The 27029-nt window shown below is 39.9% G+C and overlaps 3 protein-coding genes and 1 long non-coding RNA gene across 4 annotated transcripts; 2 read left to right on the top strand and 2 right to left on the bottom strand.

Annotated features, from left to right (window-relative positions):
- Positions 1 to 237: 237 nt before the first annotated feature.
- LOC309480868 (outer dynein arm-docking complex subunit 3-like) lies at positions 238 to 10044 on the bottom strand. The gene is made up of 13 exons (XM_082145554.1): positions 9913 to 10044; positions 9463 to 9575; positions 9276 to 9353; positions 8987 to 9148; positions 8409 to 8510; positions 7310 to 7435; positions 6581 to 6736; positions 6019 to 6132; positions 4734 to 4894; positions 4483 to 4636; positions 3428 to 3577; positions 3159 to 3243; positions 238 to 2040 (listed from the first exon to the last, which is right to left on the bottom strand). The coding sequence occupies exons 1-13, from the start codon at positions 9980 to 9982 to the stop codon at positions 1952 to 1954; spliced, it is 1560 nt and encodes a 519-aa protein (XP_082001680.1). The 5' UTR covers positions 9983 to 10044; the 3' UTR covers positions 238 to 1951.
- A 202-nt stretch (positions 10045 to 10246) lies between these two features.
- On the top strand, positions 10247 to 13691 carry LOC309492472 (uncharacterized protein). The gene is made up of 4 exons (XM_082161478.1): positions 10247 to 10438; positions 11434 to 11628; positions 12235 to 12314; positions 12412 to 13691. Exons 1-4 carry the CDS (start codon positions 10340 to 10342, stop codon positions 13025 to 13027), a joined length of 990 nt encoding a protein of 329 aa, XP_082017604.1. The 5' UTR covers positions 10247 to 10339; the 3' UTR covers positions 13028 to 13691.
- Positions 13692 to 13895: 204 nt separating this feature from the next.
- Positions 13896 to 16557, bottom strand: LOC309492782. The gene is made up of 3 exons (XR_014203702.1): positions 16428 to 16557; positions 15766 to 15889; positions 13896 to 15261 (listed from the first exon to the last, which is right to left on the bottom strand). It is a non-coding gene; the product is annotated as an uncharacterized lncRNA (long non-coding RNA).
- Positions 16558 to 21640: 5083 nt separating this feature from the next.
- On the top strand, positions 21641 to 26128 carry LOC309505303 (zinc finger BED domain-containing protein 5-like). The gene is made up of 12 exons (XM_082178679.1): positions 21641 to 21732; positions 21955 to 22019; positions 22137 to 22829; positions 23068 to 23320; positions 23433 to 23746; positions 23846 to 23930; positions 24016 to 24150; positions 24265 to 24422; positions 24530 to 24641; positions 24874 to 25117; positions 25314 to 25466; positions 25668 to 26128. The coding sequence occupies exons 3-12, from the start codon at positions 22146 to 22148 to the stop codon at positions 25669 to 25671; spliced, it is 2142 nt and encodes a 713-aa protein (XP_082034805.1). The 5' UTR covers positions 21641 to 21732; positions 21955 to 22019; positions 22137 to 22145; the 3' UTR covers positions 25672 to 26128.
- The last annotated feature ends 901 nt before the right edge of the window (positions 26129 to 27029 follow it).

Below are 27029 nucleotides of genomic sequence, written 5' to 3'. Positions count from 1 at the left end.
CTGAAGCAAGAGCGCCCTCAACTAGGCACTTCTATGCTCAGAAATGGGTGGTGTTCTCTGGCTGGTGCGCAGCACGGAGCCTGGACCCCGACTCATGCGAAGTACCAAGTGTACTCGGTTTATTTGCAAGAGCTCTTGAACGCGGGTCGCACCCCCTCCACGCTCAAAGTATATGTGGCGGCCATAACATCATCTCATGCTCTTGTGGCCAGACAATCACTAGGAAGGAACGACCTCATCGTGCGCTCCTTAAAGGGGCAAGGAGGCTAAACCCTCCGCGACCCCCCTCTGTGCCTATCTGGGACATCTCCACGGTCCTGGAAGCATTGAAGGGTGCCCTGTTTGAGCCGCTTCGGTCTGCGGACCTGAAGCACATCTCGCTCAAAACTGCTCTTTTTCTGGCGCTCGCTTCAGTCAAGAGAGTGGGTGATTTACATGTGCTATCAGTGAGCGCGTCCTGCCTTGAGTTTGGGCCTAACGACTCCAGAGCCGTCCTCAAGCCAAGGCATGGTTATATTCCTAAAGTGCTCTCGACTCCGTTCACAGCACAGGTTATTTCACTCGCAGCTCTTTCCTCACCAGAGGATGAAAGAGACGCGAATTTACTCTGTCCCGTCAGGGCTCTCAGAGTTTATCTGGAGCGTTCTGCCTCAGTCAGACAATCGGAACAGCTTTTCGTATGCTTTGGTGGCCGCACCAAGGGGCTCGCCGTCTCAAAGCAGAGATTATCGCTCTGGATAGTTGATGCTATCGCGCTGGCTTATGAGTCTAAGGGCCTTCATTGCCCCTTAGGCGTCAGAGCTCATTCCACGAGAGGCATGGCCTCGTCTTGGGCTTGGTCAAGTGGAATACCCATTGAAGATATCTGTGCGGTGACAGGCTGGGCCTCGCCGTCCACATTTATGAGGTTTTATAACCTGGAATTGGTTTGTGCGTCTGAGCTGCCTCGCCATAGATTTGTGCAGTTGCCGCAGCACAGCCAATGACCGTCCTCGCCGTTCATCTGTTTATGTTGTGTAGCTGCACTGCGTTTTAAAGATTTGGCTTCAATATTCTCGAGAAAAGGAGTTTTCCCATAGCGTAAGCTAGCCTTACGCAATTCTCGTTCCCTCATCTCAGGGAACCGAGGTTACGTTAGTAACCGAGACGAGGGAACTGCAAAGGGGCATGAAATAAACAACATATTAGTAATATTAGTCAGCGTTATTTTAGAACTTCCAAAAAAGTTAAATATGACATATATTCCTAAAGTAAACAAAACAGTCAATGTTTCACTAGTTACAAATCTTCAACAAGCCAAAATACAATAACAGCAACTTGACTAATCATTGTTCCTCACCTCCTCTTCCTCTATCTCCTTCAGGATGGTTGCCAGATCTTTGCCCTGCAGTTCCTCCTTCAGCAGCATCAGTTTCTGCTCAGCCTCAGACAACAGCTGCAGTGTTTGTTCCTCTGAGTCTGGAGTCAGCTGTGGTGTCGGACCCTTCATCTGCCAGAGACCAACAGAAATGCTCAGACATTTCATGCATGCATCGTTTGAATGTAAAAACGTTTCCTTAATCACTAACTACAGAGAAAACATCCCTGGACACTTAATGAATTTTTCTTATGCAGTTTCGAAAAAATAAATAAAATAAAAAAACATTCTAAAACACCTATACTATGTATCAGTCTCCGATGCGCGTTCACGAGAGCATCACGACACGTGTGTGTGTGTTGATGACGCAGCAGCTGGCGTTCTGACATATAACCTACAAGCAGAGGAAGATGCACGCGAGGTCGCGCATGCGTCGTGGTGCTCTCGTGAATGTGCGTTGGAGACTGATACAGAAGGGAAGAAATTACTGAATAAAGTTGACATTTAGTTTTTTTTGGTGCACAGAAAGTATTCTTCATGAAATTAAAGGGATGGTTAAGATTAATTCAACCCAGGGTCCTTTGCACCATGACCTCAAGCCAAACACCCCTGGAATGCTTGAGGCTGCTGCTTCAGCATCACACGGGTGATGACATCCTCATCATTGCTCCTGTTGTCCTCATCTGTTGACAGAAAAGACATGCAGGTGTGTAAGGTGTGTGTCAGCTCTGTCTGCTAAACGTAATAGTTCTGTTATTGTTCCATATGGATCAACAGCATTCATAGTTCCCATGTACCAGTAGGCCAGTCTCTCAGTCACACACACAATCACACGTAAACGTGATCTGGCCTTTGAGACATTAACAAATCCACCACCACTCTGTACAACAGAAGGGTGAGCTTTAACTTCCACACAGTGTACAGATTAAGGAATGGAACTAAATCAGAACAGCACAGGTGAACATCTTGATAAGAGGGAGCTTTTGAACTGTGTACATCAAAAAACACATGGCCGTTCCTGGTCAAGAGCTTTCCAAGTTCACAAATCAGTGATCACTGGTGCAAAATGAAAATCAGAGTGCCCAAGATAAAGAAGTATAATGGGAAAAAAAGTTTTAAACACATACAGTATGCCAAGTTCTTAGATATACTGTATGTAATCTTTGTATCCGTGTTGATTTCATATGGCTTTTATGTTCAACAAGAAGTTTAAATTTGACAAATGTCATGTGGTGTAACTATCAAGTAAAAACTAATAGCATATTTTATTTATACCTCGATGAATGATAAAATATATTTTTCAAGCTAAAAATAATTTGTAAATATATCAAGTAGGATTTTTTATTGAGGAGTTTTTTTTTACTATATAAATACCCTGATATGTGTGACTTCACGCCCCAAAAAGCTTAATTCAGATATAGGACACATGGAAGCCCATTTCCGCCATTAAGCAATAATTATGAGATAAGAAGTCAGTTATGGCATAACAAATTTAAATGATCAAGAAAAGTCATAAGTATTACAAAGCGTTGAAATTATGAGATAAAAAGTCAATTATGGCATAAAAATTTTAATTGTCAGGAAAAGTCACAATTACAAAAAGTTTTAATTAAAATATAAAAAGTAAATTATAACATAAAAAGATTAAATGAAAACAAAAAGTTATAGAAAAAAAATCATAATTGTGATAAAACATTTAGACTTTTTATCTCATAATTATGACTTGGTATTTCACCAAAGCATGATTTTTTTCTTATGTGGCAGAAATGAGATTCCATGGTGATATGAGCTAGTGTCTCACCATCAAAAGAGTCCTGTTTCTGGTCCTCACGGAACAGAATGCGCGTGTTATACTTGGGTCGATCTTCTGCTATCTTGGCAAGGAACTGCAAAGGGTCATGAAATAAACAACATATTAGTAATATTAGTAAGCGTTATTTTACAACTTCCAAAAAAGTAAAATATGACATATATTCCTAAAGTAAACAAAACAGTCAATGTTTCACTAGTTACAAATCTTCTACAAGCCAAAATACAATAACAGCAACTTGACTAATCATTGTTCCTCACCTCCTCTTCCTCTATCTCCTTCAGGATGGTTGCCAGATCTTTGCCCTGTAGTTCCTCCTTCAGCAGCATCAGTTTCTGCTCAGCCTCAGACAACAGCTGCAGTGTTTGTTCCTCTGAGTCTGGAGGCAGCTGTGGTGTCGGACCCTTCATCTGCCAGAGACCAAGAGGAATGCTCAGACATTTCATGCATGCATCGTTTGAATGTAAAAACGTTTCCTCAATCACTAACTACAGAGAAAACATCCCTGGACACTTAATGAATTTTTCTTATGCAGTTTCTACTAAATTTTACCAACAAAAAAAACAAAACATTCAAATACACTACCTATACTATGTATCAGTCTCCGACGCGTGTTCACGAGAGCATCACGACGCATGTGTGTGTGTGTGTGTGTGTGGAAATGACGCAGCAGCTGGCATTCTGACATATAACCTACAAGCAGAGGAAGATGCACGCGAGGTCGCGCATGCGTCGTGGTGCTCTCGTGAACGCGCGTCGGAGACTGATACAGAAGAGAAGAAATGACTGAATAAAGTTGACATTTAGTTTTTTTGGCGCACAAAAAGTATTCTCATCACTTCATAAAATTAGGGATTAGGGACTTTTATGGGCTTTTCCCAAATCACGGAAGTGACCTCGACTTCCGGGTTAGCGGTAGCACAAGCCATCAGGCAAATGTTATTTAAATAAACTCCTGATGTACTCACAAACGTTACAATGCCTTGTTTTATGAGTACAGAACCTATTTGTACTACTGTAGAAGTTTGGTACCACTGTAGAAGTTTGGTACCATTCCGGGCATTATTAGTGCGGTAATTTACGAGATAAAACCTTGGGTCCATTAGCGCCTGCACTAAGCCATTCGGCTGATATCTTTAAATAAGCTCTAACTTTAATAATGTTCGACCAAGAGAAAAAGGCTTCTTTTTAAAATTTAATAAAATAAAATAAAAAGGCCATGACCATGTTGGCTCGAGGTCATGGTGCAAAGGACCCTAGGTTGAATTTACCCTGAAACCAGGGGGTTTATGTATTTGACAAGATTCATTAGTACCAGTGGTATGTGTTGAAGTTTTTCACTGAGGTGCTTCACTCCTGCTTTGGCAGCGTTCAGTGCATGTTTGAGTCCGTACAGACGATCTTTAGCTGCATCACGGCGCTGCTGCGTCTGCTCAAGCTGCTGCTGAAGCTCACAAACCTGCAGAGAGCTGACCGAGGACAATAATGTTATGTTACTATTCAGTCACAATAACAGAGAATGTGAAGTGATATCATATTCACACTGTCTACAATGTCTGCTCTTACCTTGAGAGTTCAGTTTCTCCTGAGAATTTCATATCCTGAAGCTGAGTTTGAAGCATATTCCTCTCTTCCTTCAGTGGAAGCAGCAAACTCTCATTTTCTGCCTTCATCTTCAACAAACGTTCCTGTGTTTTTCTCCGAGAGATAAACAGGCCCACTAGTTCCTATTACAAGAGAAATCAGGAATACACATTGCTTAACACAAGAACAGAATTAACATTGCTTAACAAGGAGTAATCTATATACACTTGAAGGGGGGGGGCATATACTTCAATGTATATGTAATGAGTGATTATAATCAAGGTATTAATCAATATTTTTCCTTCTAAATATCAAATGAGTTAAAAGACTTCTCTGGGGATTTTACTTTGTTATAGAAGTTACCAGTGTGATTACTGAAATGTTCTTTTCATGTATTCTTTAATGTCTGTGTTTGATATCTGAATGCAGTAACAGTGCTTGCTCATTTAGCCCCGCTTCCAGAAATGAAATATGGATTTGTTTTGTGTTTGAGAAAGGTCTTCAACGTGTTAAAACATATAGGGGTCATTGAAGCCAATAGTTTAAGGGACCATTTCTTTGTTAGACTAAAAGACTACTTTCCAGTTAGACTAAAGTGTAGCTCTCCTTGAGAGAAAGAATGCATTATCTTGATGTTTTGAGAGGACTCTCCTGTTTATAGTTAGAGCCTGGCCAAATCCAACCTTAGAGAAGCTGTGTGTCGGTGTGTGTGTGTGTTAGTCTTCTTGGTTACAGGTTAAGGAACCACTGGCATTATTGGAGATTGACTGAGTTATTGTTCTGGACATGCTGGCGCCCAGCAATGCAGATCTGTGACCTGGAAGGTCACGACGTGTCTAACTTCAGGGTCCGAGTGTCAGCGGCATAATCGATAGAGATATGCTTCCGTCTATATGTATATGTGTGGAAAATTACTATGTTTATCTATTTCTTAGCCAATCAGAAACTGCAACCTGAATAAAGGACGTAGCTTAGACCTTGCTGTGCTTGGAACTGCTGTGTGTGTGTGTGTGTGTGTGTGTGTGTGGTGTAGGATATAACTGCTGTGATCTTTGTAACTGTAAGTGGGGCGGCCTACGAACTACTGTGTGAGTCTTGAAGCTGAACTTCTGCTGATGAAACTGCAAACTATCTTCAGTAAAACTTTTCTTTAATTTATTATAATTCTGACTCCGGGGTCTTCTTTCAAACATCTGGTCCTTGTGTCCTAAACTGTTACCCCCCTAACACACTGAAAACTGTTGAATGTTGTGTTGTGTGTCCTCACCCGTGGGTCTGTGACTCCAGTGGCCTCTCTGATTTGCTGGAAAGCTTCCTCAAAAGGAGAGATGGCTTCCACTTCTTCTACTGCGTTGGCCTCGCTGCTCAGCTCGTCGGGGAGCTATTTTTCAACATTGATAATAATAAGAAAAGTTACTTGAGCACCAAATCCATATTAGAATGATTTCTGAAGAATCATGTGACATTGAAGACTGTATATGATGCTGAAAATATAGCTTTGCATCACAGGTATAAATTATATACTTAAATAGAAAACAGTTATTTTAAATTGTAATAACATATTTCGCAACATTACTTTATTTCTCATCAAATAAATGCAGCTTTGGTGAGCATAAGAGACTTAATATCGTAATTATTCCAAGCTTTTGACCGGAAGTGTATATACTTATAAATAGTTGAATTGTCTATTTTATTTTATTGTTGTGAGCTTTGCAGCATGCTAACACAAAGCTCTATTAACATCAATTGCGAGTCCAGTCTCCTGTGCACTTCACATGAGAAGTGCTATTAGTATGACACACATATCTTTATGCTTATTAGAGTATTACATTGTTATCTGATGTGTGATGGATGATGCTCGCTCTTCTCTTCCTCTCCTTTGCCTGAGCAATCCTCTCCTCCTGCTGCTTCTTGTAGAGGGAGAGGATTTTCTCTCGCCTTCTGCGCTCTCTGCACACCTTCTCGTCCTGAAGCTGCAGCTCAGCCTGGACACACACACACACACACACATCTTAATGAAATGAGGCATTTATAGAGCGCTCTCCCCTCAACCACCACCAGTGTGCAGCATCCACTGTCAGAACAATGGCGCCAGTGCGCTCACCACACACCAGCTATAGGTGGAGAGGAGAGAGAGTGATAAAGCCAATTGAAAGCATGAGGATTCTTATTCGTAGGCCATGATTGATAAAGGCCAATGGAGGGAATTTGTGCAGGACACCCCTACTCTTTACGAGAAGCATTACTTGCACAACCTTTACCATGGCACACTTACACGTATGCTTGCTTTATTATCTCATTACATTTTTTGGTTACACTTTATTTTACGGTGTCATTGTTACAGTGTAATTATATATTTAAGTACTGAGTAATATTAATTAAGTGCAAGTACTTACTATAAGGTTAGGATTAGGGTTTGGTTGAGGGTTAGTTGCATGTAATTATGCATAATTAACTGTTAATACTATTGTAAGTACATGTAACATATGTAACAAGGACACTGTAAAATAAAGTGTTACCCATTTTTTTTTATCATTTATTAAATGCTTTGTCTTTACCATGGCTGCATCCTTTGAGGATTGAGCGTCACCGTTCGTGACCTGCAGTTCTTTGAGCACTTGTGTCTGCCGGTGGATCTCTGCCTCCATCCTGTCCAGCCGTGGCTGAAATGTAAAACTGTCTCCCTGAAGAAACAAATAAGAGGATAATCATAAATGTTTATTTACCATGATGCTGTTCAAAAGATTGGGGTCGCTAAGAGTTTTAATCTTAAAGGGATTATTCACCCAAAACTGAAAATTCTGTCATTATTTACTCACCCTCATGTGGTTCCAAACCCATAAGACTTTCGTTCATCTTCGGAACACAAATGAAGATATTTTTCTGTCCCTCTATTGACAGCCTATGCAATTACCACTTTCAAGCCCCAGAAAGGGAATAAGTAATCACCGAAAAAGCTCCGTGGCGCATGTGTGTTGTTGTTGCATGAACGCATGCTGGAGATTAATATTTTGTAAATAAGGTGGTAAATTATGTTTGTTTTTTTCGCAATATTTAATATTATTATATATTAGAATATTAAGAATATTTCTTTTAAATATTTTTAATAGATTACTTTAATGATGTCTATACTACCTTTCTGGGGCTTGAAAGTGGTAGTTGCGTAGCTGTCAATGGAGGGACAGAAAGCTCTCAGATTTCATAAAAAAGATCTTAATTTATGTTCCGAAGATGAAGAGTAATTAATGACAGAATTTTAATTTTAGCTGAACTAACCCTTTAATGAAAGAAGTCTCTTATGCACACCTGTAAAATTCAAAATAACTGTTTTCTATTTTAATCTATTTTATAATGTAATTTTTTCCTGTGATCAAAGCTGAATTTTCAGCAGCCATTCCTCATTCCCAGTGTCACATGATCCTTCAGAAATCATTCTAATATGCTGATTTGGTGCTCAAGAAACATTTATGATTATTATAAGAATAAGAATATATTTTGAATGGTATGGATGAGTGTCATTGGATACATTGGATTGCTTAAATTTTCAACATTAAATATATGGGGTATCATGCTTTATAATACACATCTGTGTGGGTTTATGTGTGTGTGCTGTGTCAGTCTGTACATGAACCAGTTCATCTGTTCTTTCTCAGATACCTGTAGTTTGTCCTTCTCTTTGAGGTATCCTCGCATTACGTTCTTTGCTTCATGACGTTTCAGCTGCGCTTCCTCCAATCTGTTTTCCAGAATGCGCAATTTCTATAAAACAAGCACACAAGTTCATTCATTTTCTTGCTTGAACTAACATATTTAATTGTGCTCATCGATACAGGGTGGCTAAACACTCTGCTTCCCACTAATCAAGACAGAGGGGAAGACGAAAGACTTGAGAGAAGGAAGAAGAGCATTTACAATGGAAGAATGACCACTTAGGGAAACTTATGGCAGAGTTCCCTTCTTTACTCTAATTCTCATTATGATGTGCAAAAAAATCGTATTCTCGTGAATTGTTTAGATTATATAATAAAAATGGTGATAATAAAACTGTGGGCATGGTTTACAGTAATTACAGTAAGGAGAAATTGGGACAAAAATGATTTGACTGGAAAAAAAGGCTCAATATTCGTACTGCTTTTTTTCCTTTCGATTTTGGGAGGAAACCTGGACAATTCTTAAATTGTAAGATTCACCAGTGTTCATTCAAAATGCACAGAAAAAAAAAAGACAATTTCTACCTTTTCCTCGTCTAGTTCCTGGTTGTCAGGCAGAGGCTTCATGCTCTCATACTGGCGCTTCAACTCCTCCAAACGCTGCCTCTGTGTGTCAGTGGTTTGTTTCAAAGCATTCAGCTTCTTCGCTTTATCACAAACCTCCTTCTCCAGCACCGTCAGAGCCGACTGCACAACAAAAATGACTGTCAACCACAACTGATATGCAGGTGATTCTGTAACCACTGGATAGTACAAGTGAAAGAAGTGGAAAAAGGTTTTTAAATAACTGAAATAAAGGTTCATTTAACCTCACCTTAACAGGCATGTTCTTGAATGATTCATTCTCCATCCCACGGTCTTGAAAAACATCCTTGGTTACTTGTTCCTCTCCCTGGAACAACCAAGACCAAGATATGCATCAAATACAGCTATAACGTGACTTAAATTATATGGATATGTTTTAACATTGCATATGTGTGTGTGTGTTCATAATGTCTGACCTCAGCCAGTTTCTTGCGCATGTTTTCATTGGCATGTTTCAGCTGCCAGATGGTTTCTCTGTTCCTCTCGATGACAGACTGCGAGCTTTCAAAATTCGCGTTTCTTTCTCTCTCTAGTGGACAGAGAGAAACATTCAGCGGCCATGCGAAGTTGGGTTTAATTAATGCAATATTAACTTTCTGTAGACAATTTTACTGAGCTCTTTATTCAATTTAAAAGTAATATAAATGTATTAAACAGCTATAGAAGCAACTTTGCTATATAATAACTCCAGGCTGACATTACAACACAACATTGCCATCCATTAATAAGCGCAATAATAAGAAAACAATTGAAATACTCATTATTCCACTACTGCCGCAATATTACTGACTATTTAAGCAGGTTTTAAGTTAACGTTAACTGTTTCAGCTTAATTGGCGAAATCTGTAATAAAAAACTTAAGTTACCCAGAAGTAGAATTTGTCGCTGGAGCTCGGAAACATTTCGCTGAATAGCTTGCTTATTGATGCCAGGCATTTTTATTATTTATAGTTATTATTTTATAAAGGTTTAAATAAAGAGTTATGTCTCTAACTGTGTAACACCGCCAGTAAGTTAGTTTGAAACTCGTTTGTGTCTGAAACTCGATGTCGTTGCTTAGCAACTGAACCACAGCTGGACGTTGGCTCATGAATATTAATGAGTTTGTTGCATAAATAGAACGTTCTATATTTCCGGGTTGTTACGGTAGGCTGCACGACTTCCGGTTACTCCAGTCAGAGCGAGTGGCTGCTTGTCAGAGCGAGAACGATAACGGTAACTTTAGTTAGTCAACGAGGAAGATGGCATTTTACACACGATGCTTGCAGGACCTGCCAAGGATAACCGTTAACGATGTACATAGGATTATACAATCCTCATCAACAGCCCCAAAGAGCAAGCGGGAGAAGGGGTTTAAAATGTATATTTCCAGCTACATTTACAATTACGAAGGTAAGTTAATTTACTATGCTTTGTATTAGTCTAGTAGCCTAGCCTATGAGCTATCTTGCTAACCGGTAACGTTAAACATTGAATGAGCCTGACGAATATTATCTTGTTTTATGTGTTTTGATCATAACATGATATTATTCTTAACTCAGTGTCAAACAAAGAGCCAGAGACAGGGAGAGTGAGAGCGTCCACGCTACCTGCCATAGGTCACTGAGGAAGAATGAGAAACCTCACGACCTCAGAGTAGGATTGAAGATAGTTCAGTTGTTCCAGCCAGTTCTGCTCCAACCATGTCCTGGGGATTTTGTGTCGCTAGGATAGGTTCTGTATCAGTAACATCGGCAGAACATACCGAGTGATCTGATCTGACGTGTGCGCAGACTGGTGCATAGAAATATACACACTAGATGTCGCCTTGTCTACGGCAGTTCATTGGAACGAATGTCTTTAAGGCGACATCTAGTGTATATATGTCTATGCACCAGTCTGCGCACACGTCAGATCAGATCACTCGGACATGTCTGCGTATAAGAGGTAAAAACGATATAAATACTGTTCGTTTTCTCACACAAACCGCTCGTTTCGTGTCTTAGGCCATTAATGTGTACTTACGATGGTGAATTGTTTAATTTGGACGACGGGGAATTGTTTTAATTTGGACTCTGTGCTTGTGTTTTGAGACCGTGACCATAGACCTGCATTTTATGACTGACAGACAAGAACGGTTTGACCTAAAAATATCAAAATTGAAACTACTGCGGAAACAAAGACACCTACATCTTGGATGCCCTTGAGGTAAGCTAAAATATACCAAAAATGAATTTCAAAGTGAACTATCCCTTTAACTAATATGACTAATATGATATGGTTAAGCCTACCATGATTAACAATCTGAAATGTTGATTTTGTTCCATTTCCTGTGCCTGCACTATATTTAAGATGGTAATGGTTATCTGTAATATGATTAGTTTGTAAAATTGTCTCTCTTTTTTTAGATTACACTTGAGCAATCATTCCCAGTGCAACTGTGTGAGGCTGTGTGTTCATGTGTGGCTGGTAAGGCACTGTGCAATCACAATGTTGCACTGCTCTATCAGACAGCACACTACTCACAGCTTCAGATCAGTGCTGTACCCCCTGTCCTTAGTTGCACTGAAACAGAGCAACGCTGGCACAAGCCAAGGTCTATGGTAAGTCTGAGAGCATTATTAACCACACTGTTTCATAGTGTAGTCAGTCAGCTGAATTGGTATGTGTGCAAAGCTTGCTTTCATTAAAGGTGGTATCAGTGATTTCAGGCCCAAAAATATATATATTTTTTTTTTCCTAATGATCCGCTAGCTGCCCGCCCCATAAGCATGCCGTCAAAAAACCGCGTCTCTGTAGGCAGCCTAGGCTCTGAGATCTGCACACACAAACAAATGGTTTCACCAAACACTCAAAACAAAAACAAATAGTGTTCCAACCAATCACCGACAGGGGGAGGGTGCTGTGAGGTTTTGTGCTCGTGCACGGCTGCACGCGAAGTCAGAGCTAAAGAAGAAGCTGGCTCAAAACCTCACAGCACCCTCCCCCTGTCGGTGATTGGTTGGAACACTATTTGTTTTTGTTTTGAGTGTTTGGTGAAACCATTTGTTTGTGTGTGCAGATCTCAGAGCCTAGGCTGCCTACAGAGACGCGTTTTTTTGACGGCATGCTTATGGGGCGGGCAGCTAGCGGATCATTAGGAAAAAAATATATATATTTTTGGGCCTGAAATCACAGATACCACCTTTAAAGACCATTACTATCAACAGGGTGTGAAGCCAGGCCGGGTCAGAGACATGGTCGTGTTGTCAGCCAAACCCAAGCAAAAGACGGTTGGAAATGGTGTAAGGTAATAATGTTTTATCTTATTTCTATAATTTAGATAAAACATGATTAAAATATGAAAATAAACACATCTGAAACACAGCATGTTACCATGTACACAGGAGCACACTTTACAAAGCACTGAGGGGAGAACTGCCAGATGTGGACATGCTCAAAGTGGCTGAGGTGTATAGTGATTTCCCTGCGACCTTGGCGCCACTCATCACCACCATGGCCATTAGTTCTGATGTTCCGTTAGTCCAGTCAGCACTAGGGGAAGTGCAGGAGGGAAGTGCCATCGCCTCTCAGCAGCCAGTAGCACCCACCAGGACCATCCAGTTGCACTCAGATGCACCTCCACCTCCACTTCTGCCGTTGGCTGATTACAGGTTGGAGCCTACAACCTGTCAATTTGTTTGCAGTGAACAACAACAACTTCATCTGGTCTCCCTGCAGACAAGTATTGAAATGGCCAGACAGGTGGAGGCTTCCACACGGGACCAGAGCTTGTCTGCAGAGTGGCATCAGGTTCGTCGACCACGGCTAACGTCCTCACACTTTAGAGAACTGTGCCATGTTCGAGGTGAGAGTACAGCACAGCAGCTCGCTCAGAGGATTTGGAAGGGCACTGTTCAAACTGCTGCCATGAAGAGGGGCCTGGTACTTGAACCTGTTGCCATTGAGGAGTACTGCAGGGTACACAAACTATTGGCCCTGTGGATTTATCATCCACCCTGATGCCCCCTGGTTAGGGTCTTCTCCTGACGGGGTTGTATTTGACCCAACCGAAAACCCTCCCTATGGTTTGGTTGAGATTAAATGCCCAAATTGCAAGAGCTATGTTGATTGCAAGTACTTGAAGTTGCATGGCAACACAATGCAATTAAAACGGCAGCACAGCTACTACTGGCAGGTCCAAGGCCAGCTTCTAATAAGTGGAATGGAGTGGTGTGACTTTGTGGTGTTTGCAGAGAATGACATGGTCATCCAAAGAATCTACAAAGATGCAGAGGTTGCACAAATCATTAGGGAGAAGGGGGATCACTTCTTTTTTTTTTTTTACATGGCTGTGTGTTTGAAATGGATACTGTTACTATTTACTGTTAGAATAATTTACAGTAAATCAGTTCTAGTTTTGTATCTATTTATTAAATTGAATCAGTTCAGGTTTTATAGATTTGTAAAAATAAATCCGTTTTGTATAGATTTGTAAAAATGAACCATAACATCTCTGCATTTGTGAATGTTTGTAAACAAACATTTGTCGTCATCCTCACCGTCACCTGTTGTCTTTGTCATTATCTCTGTGTATTTAAGCTCCCCCTGTTTCTAGGTTCACACACACTGTTTTGATTGTTGGATTGTTTGCCTGTTGGAATATTAAACCTTGGTTATTTTTGTACTTCGAGTTCGCCGTCGCCTTCATCTACCCTGAGACATTACAGCTATAGGGCTCCATTATACTATTTGCTATTTGATTACCTGAAATATCTTTTCACAAGTTGGATTCATATCTAAATGTTATAAAATCACAATTATAACAAAAATAAAAAAATTGTCAGTTTAGCATTTTTTGTATTGAAAAAAACCCCAGTTTCTCAATAATGTTACATTATGATTAGAATCAAACCTGAACAAAATGTTACAAAGAGAAATGTTGGAGTCTTAAGATGTTATCATTTATTTCAATCTATTACTAACTGTAACAGAACAGAAATGAACAATTATATTACATATTGGCTAAAAATACATGACATGACCCTCAAAATGGAATGAACTGAACAGCAATAACAAATGAGCAAGTGTGTGTGAGAGAGAGAGTGTGTGAGTGCATATAAAAATATATGTATGGATTTGTAAAAATGAACAATAACATCTCTACATTTGTGGATGTTTGTAAACATACAACATATACAGTATCAGTTCAAGTTTTGTATAGATTCGTAAAAATGAACAATAAAACTTGAACAAAGAAATTGGAACTGATTGTAAACTGATTCATAAAAATTCTAGACCAGTGGTTCTCAACTCCAGTCCTCGGGACCCGCTGCCCTGCACATTTTGTATCTCTCCCTTATTTAACACACCTGAACCAGATCATCAGCTCGTCAGGAGAGACTCCATGAACTGATTTGAGTGTGTCAGATAAGAGAGACATACAAAATGTGCAGAGCAGCGGGTCCCGAGGACTGGAGTTGAGAACCACTGTTCTAGACCATTCATTTCTGTGTTGCCCATGCCTTAACCAGTGGTCCATTCTGGTAATTCACCAATAGACAAGCAACGGTGAACAACTGGTCAATGCTCCCACACACTGACAGAGGTATGACTTTATCAAACAGTTTGTTCTCTTTTACTCGCCTGATGCACCTCTCAACATGCACTCTCACACGGGCAATAGACTGTGTCTGCTGGACATCCTCTTTGGCCATCTGTTTGTTTCTTGCAAGGAAAGCAGGTCGGTAAACCTTTCCAGGAAAGAGATTGTCCACAAGAAAGCCTTTGTCAACCATAATGGCCATCTCTGGTGTGAGGAGTTTTGCTATTCCTGACTGCTTAAAAAATTCCCGGTCACTCATGGAACCTGCATACAAAGGTGACACAAAGGTGATGGGACCATGAGGTGCAATGCCAATCATGGCCTTGAAAGTGGTGTGTGACTTGTATGGGGAGTAGACTTCGCTGTGCAAAAGAAGAGAAGAGGGAGTTTGGCAAAAGATTTCTGTGCAGTCAAGCACCACTTGTGTGTCTGGGAACAAAGCAAACTCAGGTGGTAGATGAGCCTTTACTTTCTCTGGTGGTATCCACAGGCGGATGGAACCCAGTAGATAATAGAGGAAGTGTGTCCACGATGTAATTATTCTGCTTGCTGTGGTGGTATGGATGTTGAAGCGTTTGGCTAGGTCCCTCAAATGCAGGCCCACAGAAAGGTGCATCAAGAAAAGCAGTAACTCATCTATCGGTGCTAGTTTCTGTAAAAAAAAAAAAAAAAAAACACATAACACACTAGAAATAACTTGTACTGTAGTATTAAAGGGATAGTTCACCCAAAAATGAAAATTCTGTCATCATTTCCTCACCCTCAAGTTGTTTCAAACCTGTATGAATTTCTTTTTTCTGCTGAACACAAAAGAAGATATTTTGAAAAATGTCGGTAACCAAACAGTTGATGGACCCCATTGACTTCCATAGTAGGAAAAAAAAATACTATGGAAGTCAATGGGGTCCATCAACTGTTTGGTTACTGACATTTTTCAAAATATCTTCTTTTGTGTTCAGCAGAAAAAAGAAATTCATACAGGTTTGAAACAACTTGAGGGTGAGGAAATGATGACAGAATTTTCATTTTTGGGTGAACTATCCCTTTAATGTATGTTGCCCTAACAAATCAGCTGAAAACACCCTTGATTAATACTGGAGCCTTTGACAGTCAAGATATGTCAAGTAAACTGTAACAAACTAACAACATAACTTACCGATGGTCTCAGAAGGCTAGGTTCTTTGGAGGCAGCATGGACACTGGTGATCCGTACCATTTTAGTTGTTGCAGCAGGCTCCACCAATTGCCAAAAGGCCTGGAAATGCTTGTATGATGTAAATCTGCAATGAAATTATAATCACTTTAGAACTTTGTTCATAATAATACAACATGATGACTGACATGTTATTGACTACTGGCTTTTGTTGACAGAACTATACTACGTACGTATGGAGCTGTATATGAGGCTTGGGCTAGTGTTGCTTTAAACAAGGGGGACTAGGAGCAATTTGCGCCCTTGGAGACAGCCTTCACAACCCAGCAGGGGTTGGTAATAACGCAACTACTTGTAACGCACATGAGTAAAAAAAGAGTTTTTTTCAAGGAACGTGTACCCTCATATTCTTGCTGTTTTAAACCGTATTAACTATTTTACACTTTCCAGCACATCATAAACATATTTAAAAAAATGAAACCACGTACTTTTTTTACTTAAGTATGTTTCTCAAAAAGGACATTTTACTTTTACTCGAGTACATTTTTAAGGGAGTAATTGTACTTGAACTTGAGTATAGATTTTCATTACTATAACCCCCACTGCAACCCAGAAACACATAGAGTTAGGCTGCTACATACAATTGCATAATAGCATGGACCAACCTTGTGTAAAAACGAATATCCTCATCGGATCCTTGGAGGTGTTGGAGTCCAAACCGAGACTGCAGTTGCAGTGATTGGACTTCTTGTTGGAGCTCCTCACAGAGCTGCCAACTCTCACGCTTTCGCCGTGAGACACACGGTTTTGCCTGTTTACTATGGAACGCCTAATGGGTCATATTTCGCCACTTTCCTACGTCGTTTTGTTAAAAAAACGCCGTAAAAAGCGCCGTTTAAACGGCCAGGACGCCGCTTTTTACGGCGCCGAAAAGCGAAACGCCGTAAAAAGCGCCGATGAATTGTGTAAACAACGGCGTATTTTTCGACGTTTTGGAGGCGGCGAAAAAAACGACGCTCTAAATGCCCATGTAACGCCGCTTTTTACGGCGCACAGTGTCCCCAATGACGCGTATCATAACGCGTCACAAGACGCGTACTGTTAAATGATAATGATCTCCACCCTGTCTTTTCCAAAGCCAATACATTTGAACTGGTATCACCCAATCAGTAAAGAACAAGAACAGACGATATTAATCCAACCCAGCACAAGGATGAGATTCGATCCATGCCTCAGCTCACTGAATGTTGCTGAAACTTAGGTAGATGGTCTAGCTCACTGCTAACGTTATACCGCCTTGTAAGGCAAGCATATTTTATTAATCATTATAATAGGCCCACTTTAATCTGTTATTTTTCTATGTTCTTTTGTAGCACATTCTCGATTTTTTTCATCTGATTATTTGTAAAGCACTTTGCATAGCCACTTTATGCATTGTGCTTTATAACCTCTTGCCGCTACTCCCCCTTACACATTTGTTTGTGACGGTGTCATTGCTTGGGAACAATGATTGTAGACAGATAAACTGTAGCCAGAAAACTTTTGGCATTTTTTGAATTTCAAAAAACACCATATGTTTTAGTATGAGGACACAGATGTCGTCATAAACCATGTTTACGTTGTAATACCCATGTCATTATACACATTTGTGTCCTCATAAACCATATACAAGAACACACACACTAACAGCAGGCCCTGACAGGAGGAGGACAGAGTAAACACAGGACCTACAATTTCCACACTTTTCTCCTGTGTGTAATATAAATGTGTAGGGGGGGTGTACGTGTTTTCATTGAAAATGTGTTCTGATATATATTCCTCACAGAAAATGAGCCAAGGCCAAATGAGTCTCTGTCACATGCCTGTCCTGTCTTGTCAGCCGCAAAGCACTGGCAAAAGTAGGCTAATAATATAATAAATGTGTCTGAAAAAAATAACGAAGCATTTTAATTGTTTATTAATGAACTAGTCTTTTCTAAATCAGTGCGGTTAGGCACCCTGCAAACATATCTCCATACATCTCCGCTGCCTAGATGCGCCTTTCATACGGACAGGATTACATAATCAGATGGTAGGCTACCGTATTTGCCATTGGATTTTTTTCGTTGGTGGACATTTTTTTAATAAACTTTATATAGTTAGTTAGATTTCTCATGTCTGTGAGGCTTGTCTATACACTGTTTTTCAGTTCATTTTTGAGATGCGCTCCAATTCACAGATCATGAAAGCGCGCCCTGTTCGTTTTCTTTTATTTTACAAAAGCACAACGTGTTCTTGTTGTTGTGAGTTTACACAAATAAAAGTAGTTGCGACTGATGTATTATTATTTTCTGTATGACCAGAAATGGAGTATTTTAAGTTGTTTCCACTGTTGATAGGAAAATGCGAGTGATGGCACCGGCGCATCCATGTCATGTAGTGCGCGCTCCACACTCCGCACAAACACTCGGATATGCGCTTAATAATAGCGAACATTTATAGGTTAACGTTAGAGCGAGCGGCCATGCCAGACTGATAATTCCTCTTCATGTTTAACAAATCAAATTTTATTGCATTTTATTGCGCCAGTTTGAAAAGAGCGGCTGAAACACTTAGCCTATACAGATAAACGCCCAACGCTGGTGTTTTTCTTTAAACAAATTCGTTTAGGCTTTAAAATAAATATTGTTTATGGGCTAATTAATGCCACAATAATTTGTTTATTTTATTGGCTACTTGTATTTTTCATTTTTGTTTTGCATTGAATACCATTTAAAGGATTTGCTGCACCGCAATCCCATATCCTGACACGTTAAGAGCCACCTTTATTTTCTTTATAATAAAGGGTTTCTATGGAAGGAAACCGCTTAACGTATTAAATTCATTGCGTTGATATTCTGGGCTCATCTGCTTTTGTGTACAGCATTTGATCTTTATCACTGAAGCTTTTTCTTTATTATAAGGGTTTATTATTCCATTCCAAAGGACTGTTTATAAGGTGACAATCCGTTACAGATTGTGTGGCTGTATCTTGAAGATTTTTGTATTGTATTGTATTGTAATGTCTATCTTCTGTTATAAAGACGAAGATTGACATTTCGTTAATTAAACAAAATAAGAACACAATGTTGTAAAAAATAAACAACTTAGGCTATGTTGTTAGATGTGTTTGACTACTTTTTGTTTAATGATATCTCTATGAAGATATAGCCTATTAACAAAATAAATCTTATTATATAGCCTAATATATCATATAAAAAAAAAAACTTATAGGCCTATATAAAATATATTTTAAAAAAGGCCCTCATTGATTAATTTTGCATGATTGGGGGCTGCTACTATTTGCTTAAGCTTTTTGAACGTAAAAGTGTGATAAAGGCGCGATAGGCTGTCAATTTTATGTGGATAAAGAGGCATATTTTGTACATGACTGCATGTCCTTATAAGGGCAAAAAATATGTCGTTTTAACGACATAGCATCTCATTATTACGAGAACAAGATGTCGTTTTTAATGACATATCTCGTTATTACGAGAAAAAGATGTCGTTAAAACGACATTAATCTCGTTATTACGAAAAAAATATGTCGTTTTAACAACATAAGATCTCGTTATTACGAGAAAAGATGTCGTTAAAACAACATAAGATCTCGTTATTACCACATAATTGAGGGGGAAAAAAGTATGTGGCAGCATGTGTCACCGTATACATTTGCCAGACTTATACGTTGAGAGAGAGAGAGAGAGAGAGAGAGAGAGAGAGAGAGAGAGAGAGAGAGAGAGAGAGAGAGAGAGAGAGAGAGAGAGAGAGAGAGAGAGAGAGAGAGAGAGAGAGAGAGAGAATTTCTTCAATATTATTATTTATTTAATAAATTAGTTCATTCTTTTATTAGCAGTAGAATAGCCTAATAAATGAAAACGCAAAGCTCTTTTAACAAGTAGGCCTAGGCCAATCAATATGCCTAATTATTTATTTTATATGATCTGCAATAATTACAAAAACCTGTGCAGCAGGACTTATTTATATATTCAGTTTAATAAATTATTTATTATAGATAGGACTATATACTTTATTTATTAAAATTAAACTGCATGTTTCAGTTGACTGTGAAGTTAGACATCGAACATCAAGCGCATGCTGGGGCTGTTTTTCATGTTATAATTGTATCCTAATTTCCGTTATTACAGTTAAGTTTGACTGTAATAATTAAATTCAAGATTTTATTTCATAAAAATACAATATAATTGTTGGCTATACGCCATAGAATAGGGCATACGATTATATTATATTATATTATCTCCACCTAGCGGAGATCTTGCGTTATGTTTGGATTGTGCTTTTCAAATCAACTGGGCAAACAATACGACTGGCTACAGTTTATCTGTCTACAATCATTGTTCCCAAGCAATGACACCGTCACAAACAAATGTGTAAGGGGGAGTAGCGGCAAGAGGTTATAAAGCACAATGCATAAAGTGGCTATGCAAAGTGCTTTACAAATAATCAGATGAAAAAAATCGAGAATGTGCTACAAAAGAACATAGAAAAATAACAGATTAAAGTGGGCCTATTATAATGATAAATAAAATATGCTTGCCTTACAAGGCGGTATAACGTTAGCAGACCATCTACCTAAGTTTCAGCAACATTCAGTGAGCTGAGGCATGGATCGAATCTCATCCTTGTGCTGGGTTGGATTAATATCGTCTGTTCTTGTTCTTTACTGATTGGGTGATACCAGTTCAAATTTATTGGCTTTGGAAAAGACAGGGTGGAGATTGTCGGTACACGATCCGTTCCACCTGCACGATCCGTACACGCATGCGCGTAATTACGTAGTAGAAAACGTCACGGTTTTCCTACACTATCGGAACCACGCATGCGATGGCACAACTTGCGGCATATTTGTGTAACGTTGTATTGTGTTTAACATTTCACAGCGGGTCTATTTTGATGCTTTTAAATGTAGCTTACGCTATGCATTACGATGTGTTTACGTGGTTGCCAATCCAAAAATAATAAAGGAGTTGTGAGTTGTTACATTAACATACATGATCAGTTTCCTCCATAGGCTACTCTCCTTTGCGATTCACTGCTGTATGGTATTAGGCTTAACTTGCCGTGTTTTGGTCTGAGGTCAGTAGTATTGTCAAAGACGGTTTGTGTCGTTTTTTTATTATTAAAAGCTGCTAATATTAGTTAACTTTTAAGTTGAGTAATTTTGTATTAGTATGGTATGGGTCTATATAATCTAAATGAGGAAAATGATCCCTTCAATGTTGTTTACAGAAGACAATAAGGAACATAATATGCATTTCTGCCTAGACAATCTGCACTTACATGAAGAAAGAACTACGTGGAACAGATCGTGCAGTGTCGTAAATCGTCGCAAAACAGAATTATCATTTGCGCATGTGCGTTTTCTACTGCGTCTACTACGCATGCGTGAAACGGATCGTGCAGGTGGAACGGATCGTGTACCGACAGCGATCATTATCATTTAACAGTACGCGTCTTGTGACGCGTTATGATACGCGTCATTGGGGACACTGTGCGCCGTAAAAAGCGGCGTTACATGGGCATTTAGAGCGTCGTTTTTTTAGCCGCCTCCAAAACGTCGAAAAATACGCCGTTGTTTACACAATTCATCGGCGCTTTTTACGGCGTTTCGCTTTTCGGCGCCGTAAAAAGCGGCGTCCTGGCCGTTTTAAACGGCGCTTTTTACGGCGTTTTTTTAACAAAACGACGTAGGAAAGTGGCGAAATATGACCCATTAGGCGTTCCATAGTTTTCACACGCACTCACGCCACACATCACATTTCTCACGCGCGCAAAAAAAAACAAAAAAACTTCCCGACCATAGATGGCGCTGATGAGCGTCACTGAACCCTATGCGCTGCACCCCGAACTTAGTAACAGAAGAAGAGATACAAGAAAGACGGCGGGGAAAACCGCGACGACTGGTGATGAGAATCTGAGCTCAGCTGAGAGGTATGTCACAATGAAATGTCAACCTTGAGTACTTACGCTCTCGCTCTTAAACTTTACATCTTGAAATAAATAATTTGCTTGTGTGTTTCGTTTGTTAACATGAGTGAATCAGCTGTCATAGCAGGAGAGCACCTTGTTAACCTAGTATAGCTGCTGCATGTTCAAAACATCAGTTCCTAGCATTGTTTAATATTCACATGGCATTTATCTTTTTATTAACAGGCCAAAAGGACTCACTTTGGATGAAGATTATTTTCTGTAGGACTTAATAGCACTTTTTCGAACAGGTAAGAGATGTATTCCAAAGAATTTAACAAATATGGAAAATTTGTGCAACAGAAGTTAGGCTCGTTTTTTAACCGAGAGTAAAGTTATTAAACCAACATGACCATGAATTCTTTAAGGTTTCAAAGATGTCCCGTAAGAGACCTCTGCCAGGACAAAAGCGAAACCTTTTATTTTATTTAAAGAATCATCCAAGTGAAAAAAGACAGACAAACACACTGACAGAACAGGCAGAACAACTGATAGAAACGACAGGACAGACAGAGGAGCAACGAACAGGACAAAGGGAGCATCTGGCAGAAATGATAGAAGAACATGCAGAAGAGCAACAGACAGGACAAATGGAACGAGCAACATGTCAGATGGAAGAAGACACAGAGGGACAGATGGAAGACACAGAGGGACAGATAGAAGACACAGAGGGACAGATAGAAGACACAGAGGGACAGATAGAAGACACAGAGGGACAGATAGAAGACACAGAGGGACAGATAGAAGAGACCCCCCCAATCCAACAGCAGGGCCAGAAGAGTCGTGCTCTGGCTGGAGCAGCAACATATAGATCCATTTTCAAACAGGAGTGGACCTCTTCATGGCCATTTATTACCAGAGGGAGCCGCAACACGCACTACTGGTGTGCAGTCTGCCGTATTGAAAATTCATGTTGCCACCAGGGTGTTGCAGATGTAGTGCGCCACATTAAAACCAAAGGCCACCAAGAAAAGCAAAAGGCTCTACAGTCCACAGCCACAATATTTCAATATGCAATGCCTGTTTCCTCTGTTGGGGGGATGTCTGCACAAGAGGTTAAGGTATGATATGTGTAAAGGTTCAGAAAAGAGTTTTGAGTTATAGTTGATCACGGTAATGTCATGGTTGATAGTTTTGACTAATTTAAGGTTGTGTATTTCAGTGTAGTATAGTCCAATTTTCTTAATTTGAGATCTTAGTTGCTGAATGAGTTTTTTTTACCTGTGCCCTATTATCGCAGGTATCTATTTGAAATAAACTATGGTCTTTTGGGAGGATTAATAATTTAATTTATTACAGACAAGAAGGGCTGAGGTCAAATTGACAGCTGGGTTGGTAGTTCACAACATCCCCCTAGCCTTTGCAGACCACCTGGGGCCTCTCCTAAAAGAATGTTTTGGAGACTCGAAGACAGCGCAGGAGTACAGGTGTGCCAGGACTAAGTCATCCTGCATTATCAATGAAGCACTCGCACCATATTTCACACAGGAGCTTGTCAAGGAGATGAAAAAATCCCCGTATACCCTTGTTACTGATGGGTCGAATGACACTGGTATTTCCAAAACTTGAGATTTTTCTCCTTTGCAAAGCACATACTTTTTTTTGCATTCTTAAACATCTATCAACATAAACATCTGTATGATTCTAACTTGTCATTATTATAGGAGTGGAAAAGATGAACCCGCTTACTGTCCGGGTCTTTATGGGCAGCAAAGTTGTTCACCAGTTTTTAAGTATGTGCACAAGAAGTGGGACAGCAAGTGAGATCTTCACCAAAATTAACGTCACCTTAGAGGAACATGGCATCCCTTGGGATAATTGCATTGGTCTCTCAGTCGACAATGCAGCTGTGAATATTGGACCACATAATTCCATTGCCTCTAGGGTCCTCCAGAAGCATCCCAACACCTATATTCATGGTTGTCCTTGTCATGTGGCACATAACACCGCCAAAGCTGCAGGAGTGGGATTTTTTAAAGTGAGTTAAGGCTTGATTTATCTTTACATGTAACTTTTTATCTGTATCCTAATTACATGCATTGACTGAATGTGTTATAATTTGATTAATGCATTGCAGGTGTCCGGTTTTGATTTGGAGGATTTGGTAGTGGACATCGGTTACTGGTTCAAGGGTAGTACAAATCGGAAAGGATACCTGACAGGTATGTATCTTTGATACTATTAAGTGCAATATTGAAATGTTGTGCTGTAGAAAATATATGATATGGAATTAAATGTCTGAAACAGAGTTTTGTGAGCTCCATGAAGCAGAGTACATGGAGGTCCTCCTGCATATCTCGGTTCGTTGGCTTAGCCTTGAACGTTGTGTGACCAGGATCCTGAGGCTGTATGAACTTCTGGCCAGCTACTACAAATCTGCTAGTATGGTCATCAATTTTCAATTTCATTATGCAGCAACTACATGGATTGTTAGTCACAAATTTGTATTAATGACAACCTCTTGTTTGGTGTTATTTATTTATTTATTGATTCAAGATGAAAATCAGGCCAGGTTCAAGAGGCTTGCGAAGACATTCACTGACCCCATGACAGAAGTGTACCTGCTGTTCTTCCAAGCCACCGTACCAACTTTCACTTCTTTCAACTTGCTTCTTCAGAGAGAGCAGTCGTCGATATTTTTGTTACATGATGAGGTGGGATTGGATTTTGCTGTTTTTTTCCATTATGTGTTTCTTGCTGATATCTGTAGGGATCCTCTAAAACAAGTTTGACCTACTATTTTTGTAAATGTCTGTTACAGATGGTGAAATTCGTACGCAAGCTATGTTCCAAGTTTATGGTTCCAGCAGCTCTGCAGGGTCATGAGGAGCCTTGTGAAATTGCCTTTAAAGAGAAGGCAAACCATTTACCAGGTTAGTGTTTGACTATTGATATGATCAAACACTGTGATATGTTAAATGTGATATTTAGCCTTGTACCTAGCCTTTTTGCCACTTCATGAGTAGAAACCTAGAAAGGTTTGTGGTAGTCCTTCCATTAACCGTGAGCTTCTGGTTGGATTTCTTGCCCTATGTGTCTAGCTGATATTGCCACATCAGCATGTTAAACCATTTATGTTAACCTGAAATGCTGTATCTGTGACAGGAAGAAAGTTGAACATTGGGTTCACAACCAGGGCTAAACTTAACAGATTACTCGACGAGGGTGACATCACACCACAGCAGGTGGATTCATTCCATGAAGCTGTGTTGTGTTTCCTGACAAGTGCTGTGGATTATGCACTTAAGAAGCTGCCACTGAAAGAGCCACTGATCAAACATGCCAAATTCATAGATGTACGGCAGAGGGCTGCAAGTGACATCGAAGATGTCCTGTACTTTGTTGAAAGGTTAGTTTTTTTTTCTCTAATTATTATCTATCATCTTAGCTAAAATACCCTGTGTTTTATAAAGAGGTATGTTCACTCCAAAACTGCATATGAGCTATTCTTATGTGGCTTCTCCTCAAAGATCTGTATGAATTGCTGCTGGTTGATGACAATATACCTAAAACTTAACAACTTGTAACTCTACTTTCATAAACAGGTTTCCCCATCTCCTCCCATACCATGGACCAGAGGAGCATGACCTTCTGGGTGAGGAGTTTCTAAATTATCAGACCATGCCAATAATATCCCTGCAAGAAGAAAAACTGAAATGGAAAGCTTCTGGGCTGAAATGGCAACTCGGAAACATAAGGTAATTTTTTTTTTTTTTTGGCAGGTGTGTCTTGGTTACATCTGTTGCTTAAACTTTGTTGTATGCATATGTGTCATGCATGTTGCAAATAATGCATGTTTTTATCTTTGTTAATGGATCAACCTACAGTATACTTGGAGTATTAATTAATCAAACATCAAGCTATGTTTTTCCATTGTGTTCTTGGTGCATTTTCCATAGGTGACTGGAGCCAAAGAATTTGAGAGGCTTGCTGCTGTGGCCAAGCTGGTCCTGGTGTTGCCCCATGCAAACGCAGATGCTGAGAGGGTGTTTTCAGTTGTGGGACTGAACAAAACCAAAAGAAGAAACAGCCTAGCATTGGATGGCACCTTGTCATCAATAATGACCATAAAGATGGCCAATCTGGAGCCCTGCTTCAAATGGGAGCCCCCCTCAGATATCATCAAGGCCTCCAAGAAGGCCACAGGCCAGTATAACCATGCCCACAGATCATAGGCAGGACTTTACCCAGCTTCTGATCTGTATTTGATACTGATTATGCCTCATTTTAAGTTATTTGTGTAATGTATTCATCTGTTTTATTACTTGAAAAAGTTGTACTGTTTAATAACTTTATTTGTTGCACTTTGATTCTGATGGACCATGTGCTGTGAGGATTTGAATGAAGAATAATGACCGTCCCTAACTAATCTTGTCATTTTTGGCTGAACATAAATCATTAAGTGCTCTTAAGAATACAATTATTCCCAACATAGGCTAGGTTTCAGTTATACCATTCGTTCAAAATATCAATCAACCTACCTAGGTTAAATCTTAAACACTGGTCTATGAATGAGGCTTTATTGTGGTCCATAGGCACTAGGCAGTCATTTAGGCACAACAATAGTTTTCTGGTTGAATGTTCAGCTCAAGTCTAGAAGGCCCTTCAAGTCTTGATGCCAAACATGAACCAGAATAAGTTCAGGTATTGCACATGGGTGCAAGTGCTCTTTAGCAGACCACCCAAAAATCCACTAGAATGCAGGAAATCACATCTGCTTAATCCAAAATGTCCTGGGGTTGGACCTCCCGCTATGTCTGCTTCACAGAATGTAACCAATATTGTCTATCTCCAGTAAGCTGCCCCTAGCTTTGGGCCCCCCCACAAACCACCAGAATGCAGGGTACAACATGGGTGAACGTCAATTCCAATACTCTGATATCTGAGCCACCAACTTGTGTGGCTGTGTGCGCGCTGGGCGGCATTATTTTGACCACCCCTGACAAAATCTCACTCCAAGGTTTTTTGAAAAGTTGGCAGGTACATCATACAGGCCTACTCGTTACATCATACAGGGTTCCTTCCCACGGTCCTTGAAATCCTTAAAAAAGTTTGTGAATCTGAAGGGAAAAAAATGTCAAGGCCCTGGAAAGTTCTGCTTTTAACAGTGCCACAGCCCACAAACACAGTGCGCCACCGCCCCCTACTGGACAAACCCAATACCACCCTTAACATGCAACATTCATCCTGAGAATAAAAACATTCTGTTTCAGGGATTTTCACTATCATTATGTGATCATAAAATGTATTTTATCACCCAG

The sequence above is a fragment of the Leuciscus leuciscus genome (genome assembly GCF_965113295.1).
Source record: "Leuciscus leuciscus genome assembly, chromosome: 1".
NCBI classification, from domain to species: Eukaryota; Metazoa; Chordata; class Actinopteri; order Cypriniformes; family Leuciscidae; genus Leuciscus; species Leuciscus leuciscus.
This window is presented reverse-complemented; position numbering and strand designations above follow the sequence as displayed.

Excerpts from the sequence above, each read along its gene's own strand:
- LOC309505303 (XM_082178679.1), top strand. The coding sequence starts at position 22,146 with ATGTCCCGTAAGAGACCTCTGCCAGGACAAAAGCGAAACCTTTTATTT. Across the intron at positions 23,321-23,432 it reads TGATGGGTCGAATGACACTG|GAGTGGAAAAGATGAACCCG; the intron begins GTATTTCCAAAA and ends TCATTATTATAG. Across the intron at positions 25,118-25,313 it reads GTCCTGTACTTTGTTGAAAG|GTTTCCCCATCTCCTCCCAT; the intron begins GTTAGTTTTTTT and ends TTTCATAAACAG.
- LOC309480868 (XM_082145554.1), bottom strand. The coding sequence starts at position 9,982 with ATGCCTGGCATCAATAAGCAAGCTATTCAGCGAAATGTTTCCGAGCTC. Across the intron at positions 4,895-6,018 it reads CTGGAGTCACAGACCCACGG|GAACTAGTGGGCCTGTTTAT; the intron begins GTGAGGACACAC and ends CTCTTGTAATAG. Across the intron at positions 3,244-3,427 it reads AGGAGATAGAGGAAGAGGAG|TTCCTTGCCAAGATAGCAGA; the intron begins GTGAGGAACAAT and ends GACCCTTTGCAG.
- LOC309492472 (XM_082161478.1), top strand. The coding sequence starts at position 10,340 with ATGTACATAGGATTATACAATCCTCATCAACAGCCCCAAAGAGCAAGC. Across the intron at positions 11,629-12,234 it reads GGCACAAGCCAAGGTCTATG|GGTGTGAAGCCAGGCCGGGT; the intron begins GTAAGTCTGAGA and ends TACTATCAACAG. Across the intron at positions 12,315-12,411 it reads ACGGTTGGAAATGGTGTAAG|GAGCACACTTTACAAAGCAC; the intron begins GTAATAATGTTT and ends CCATGTACACAG.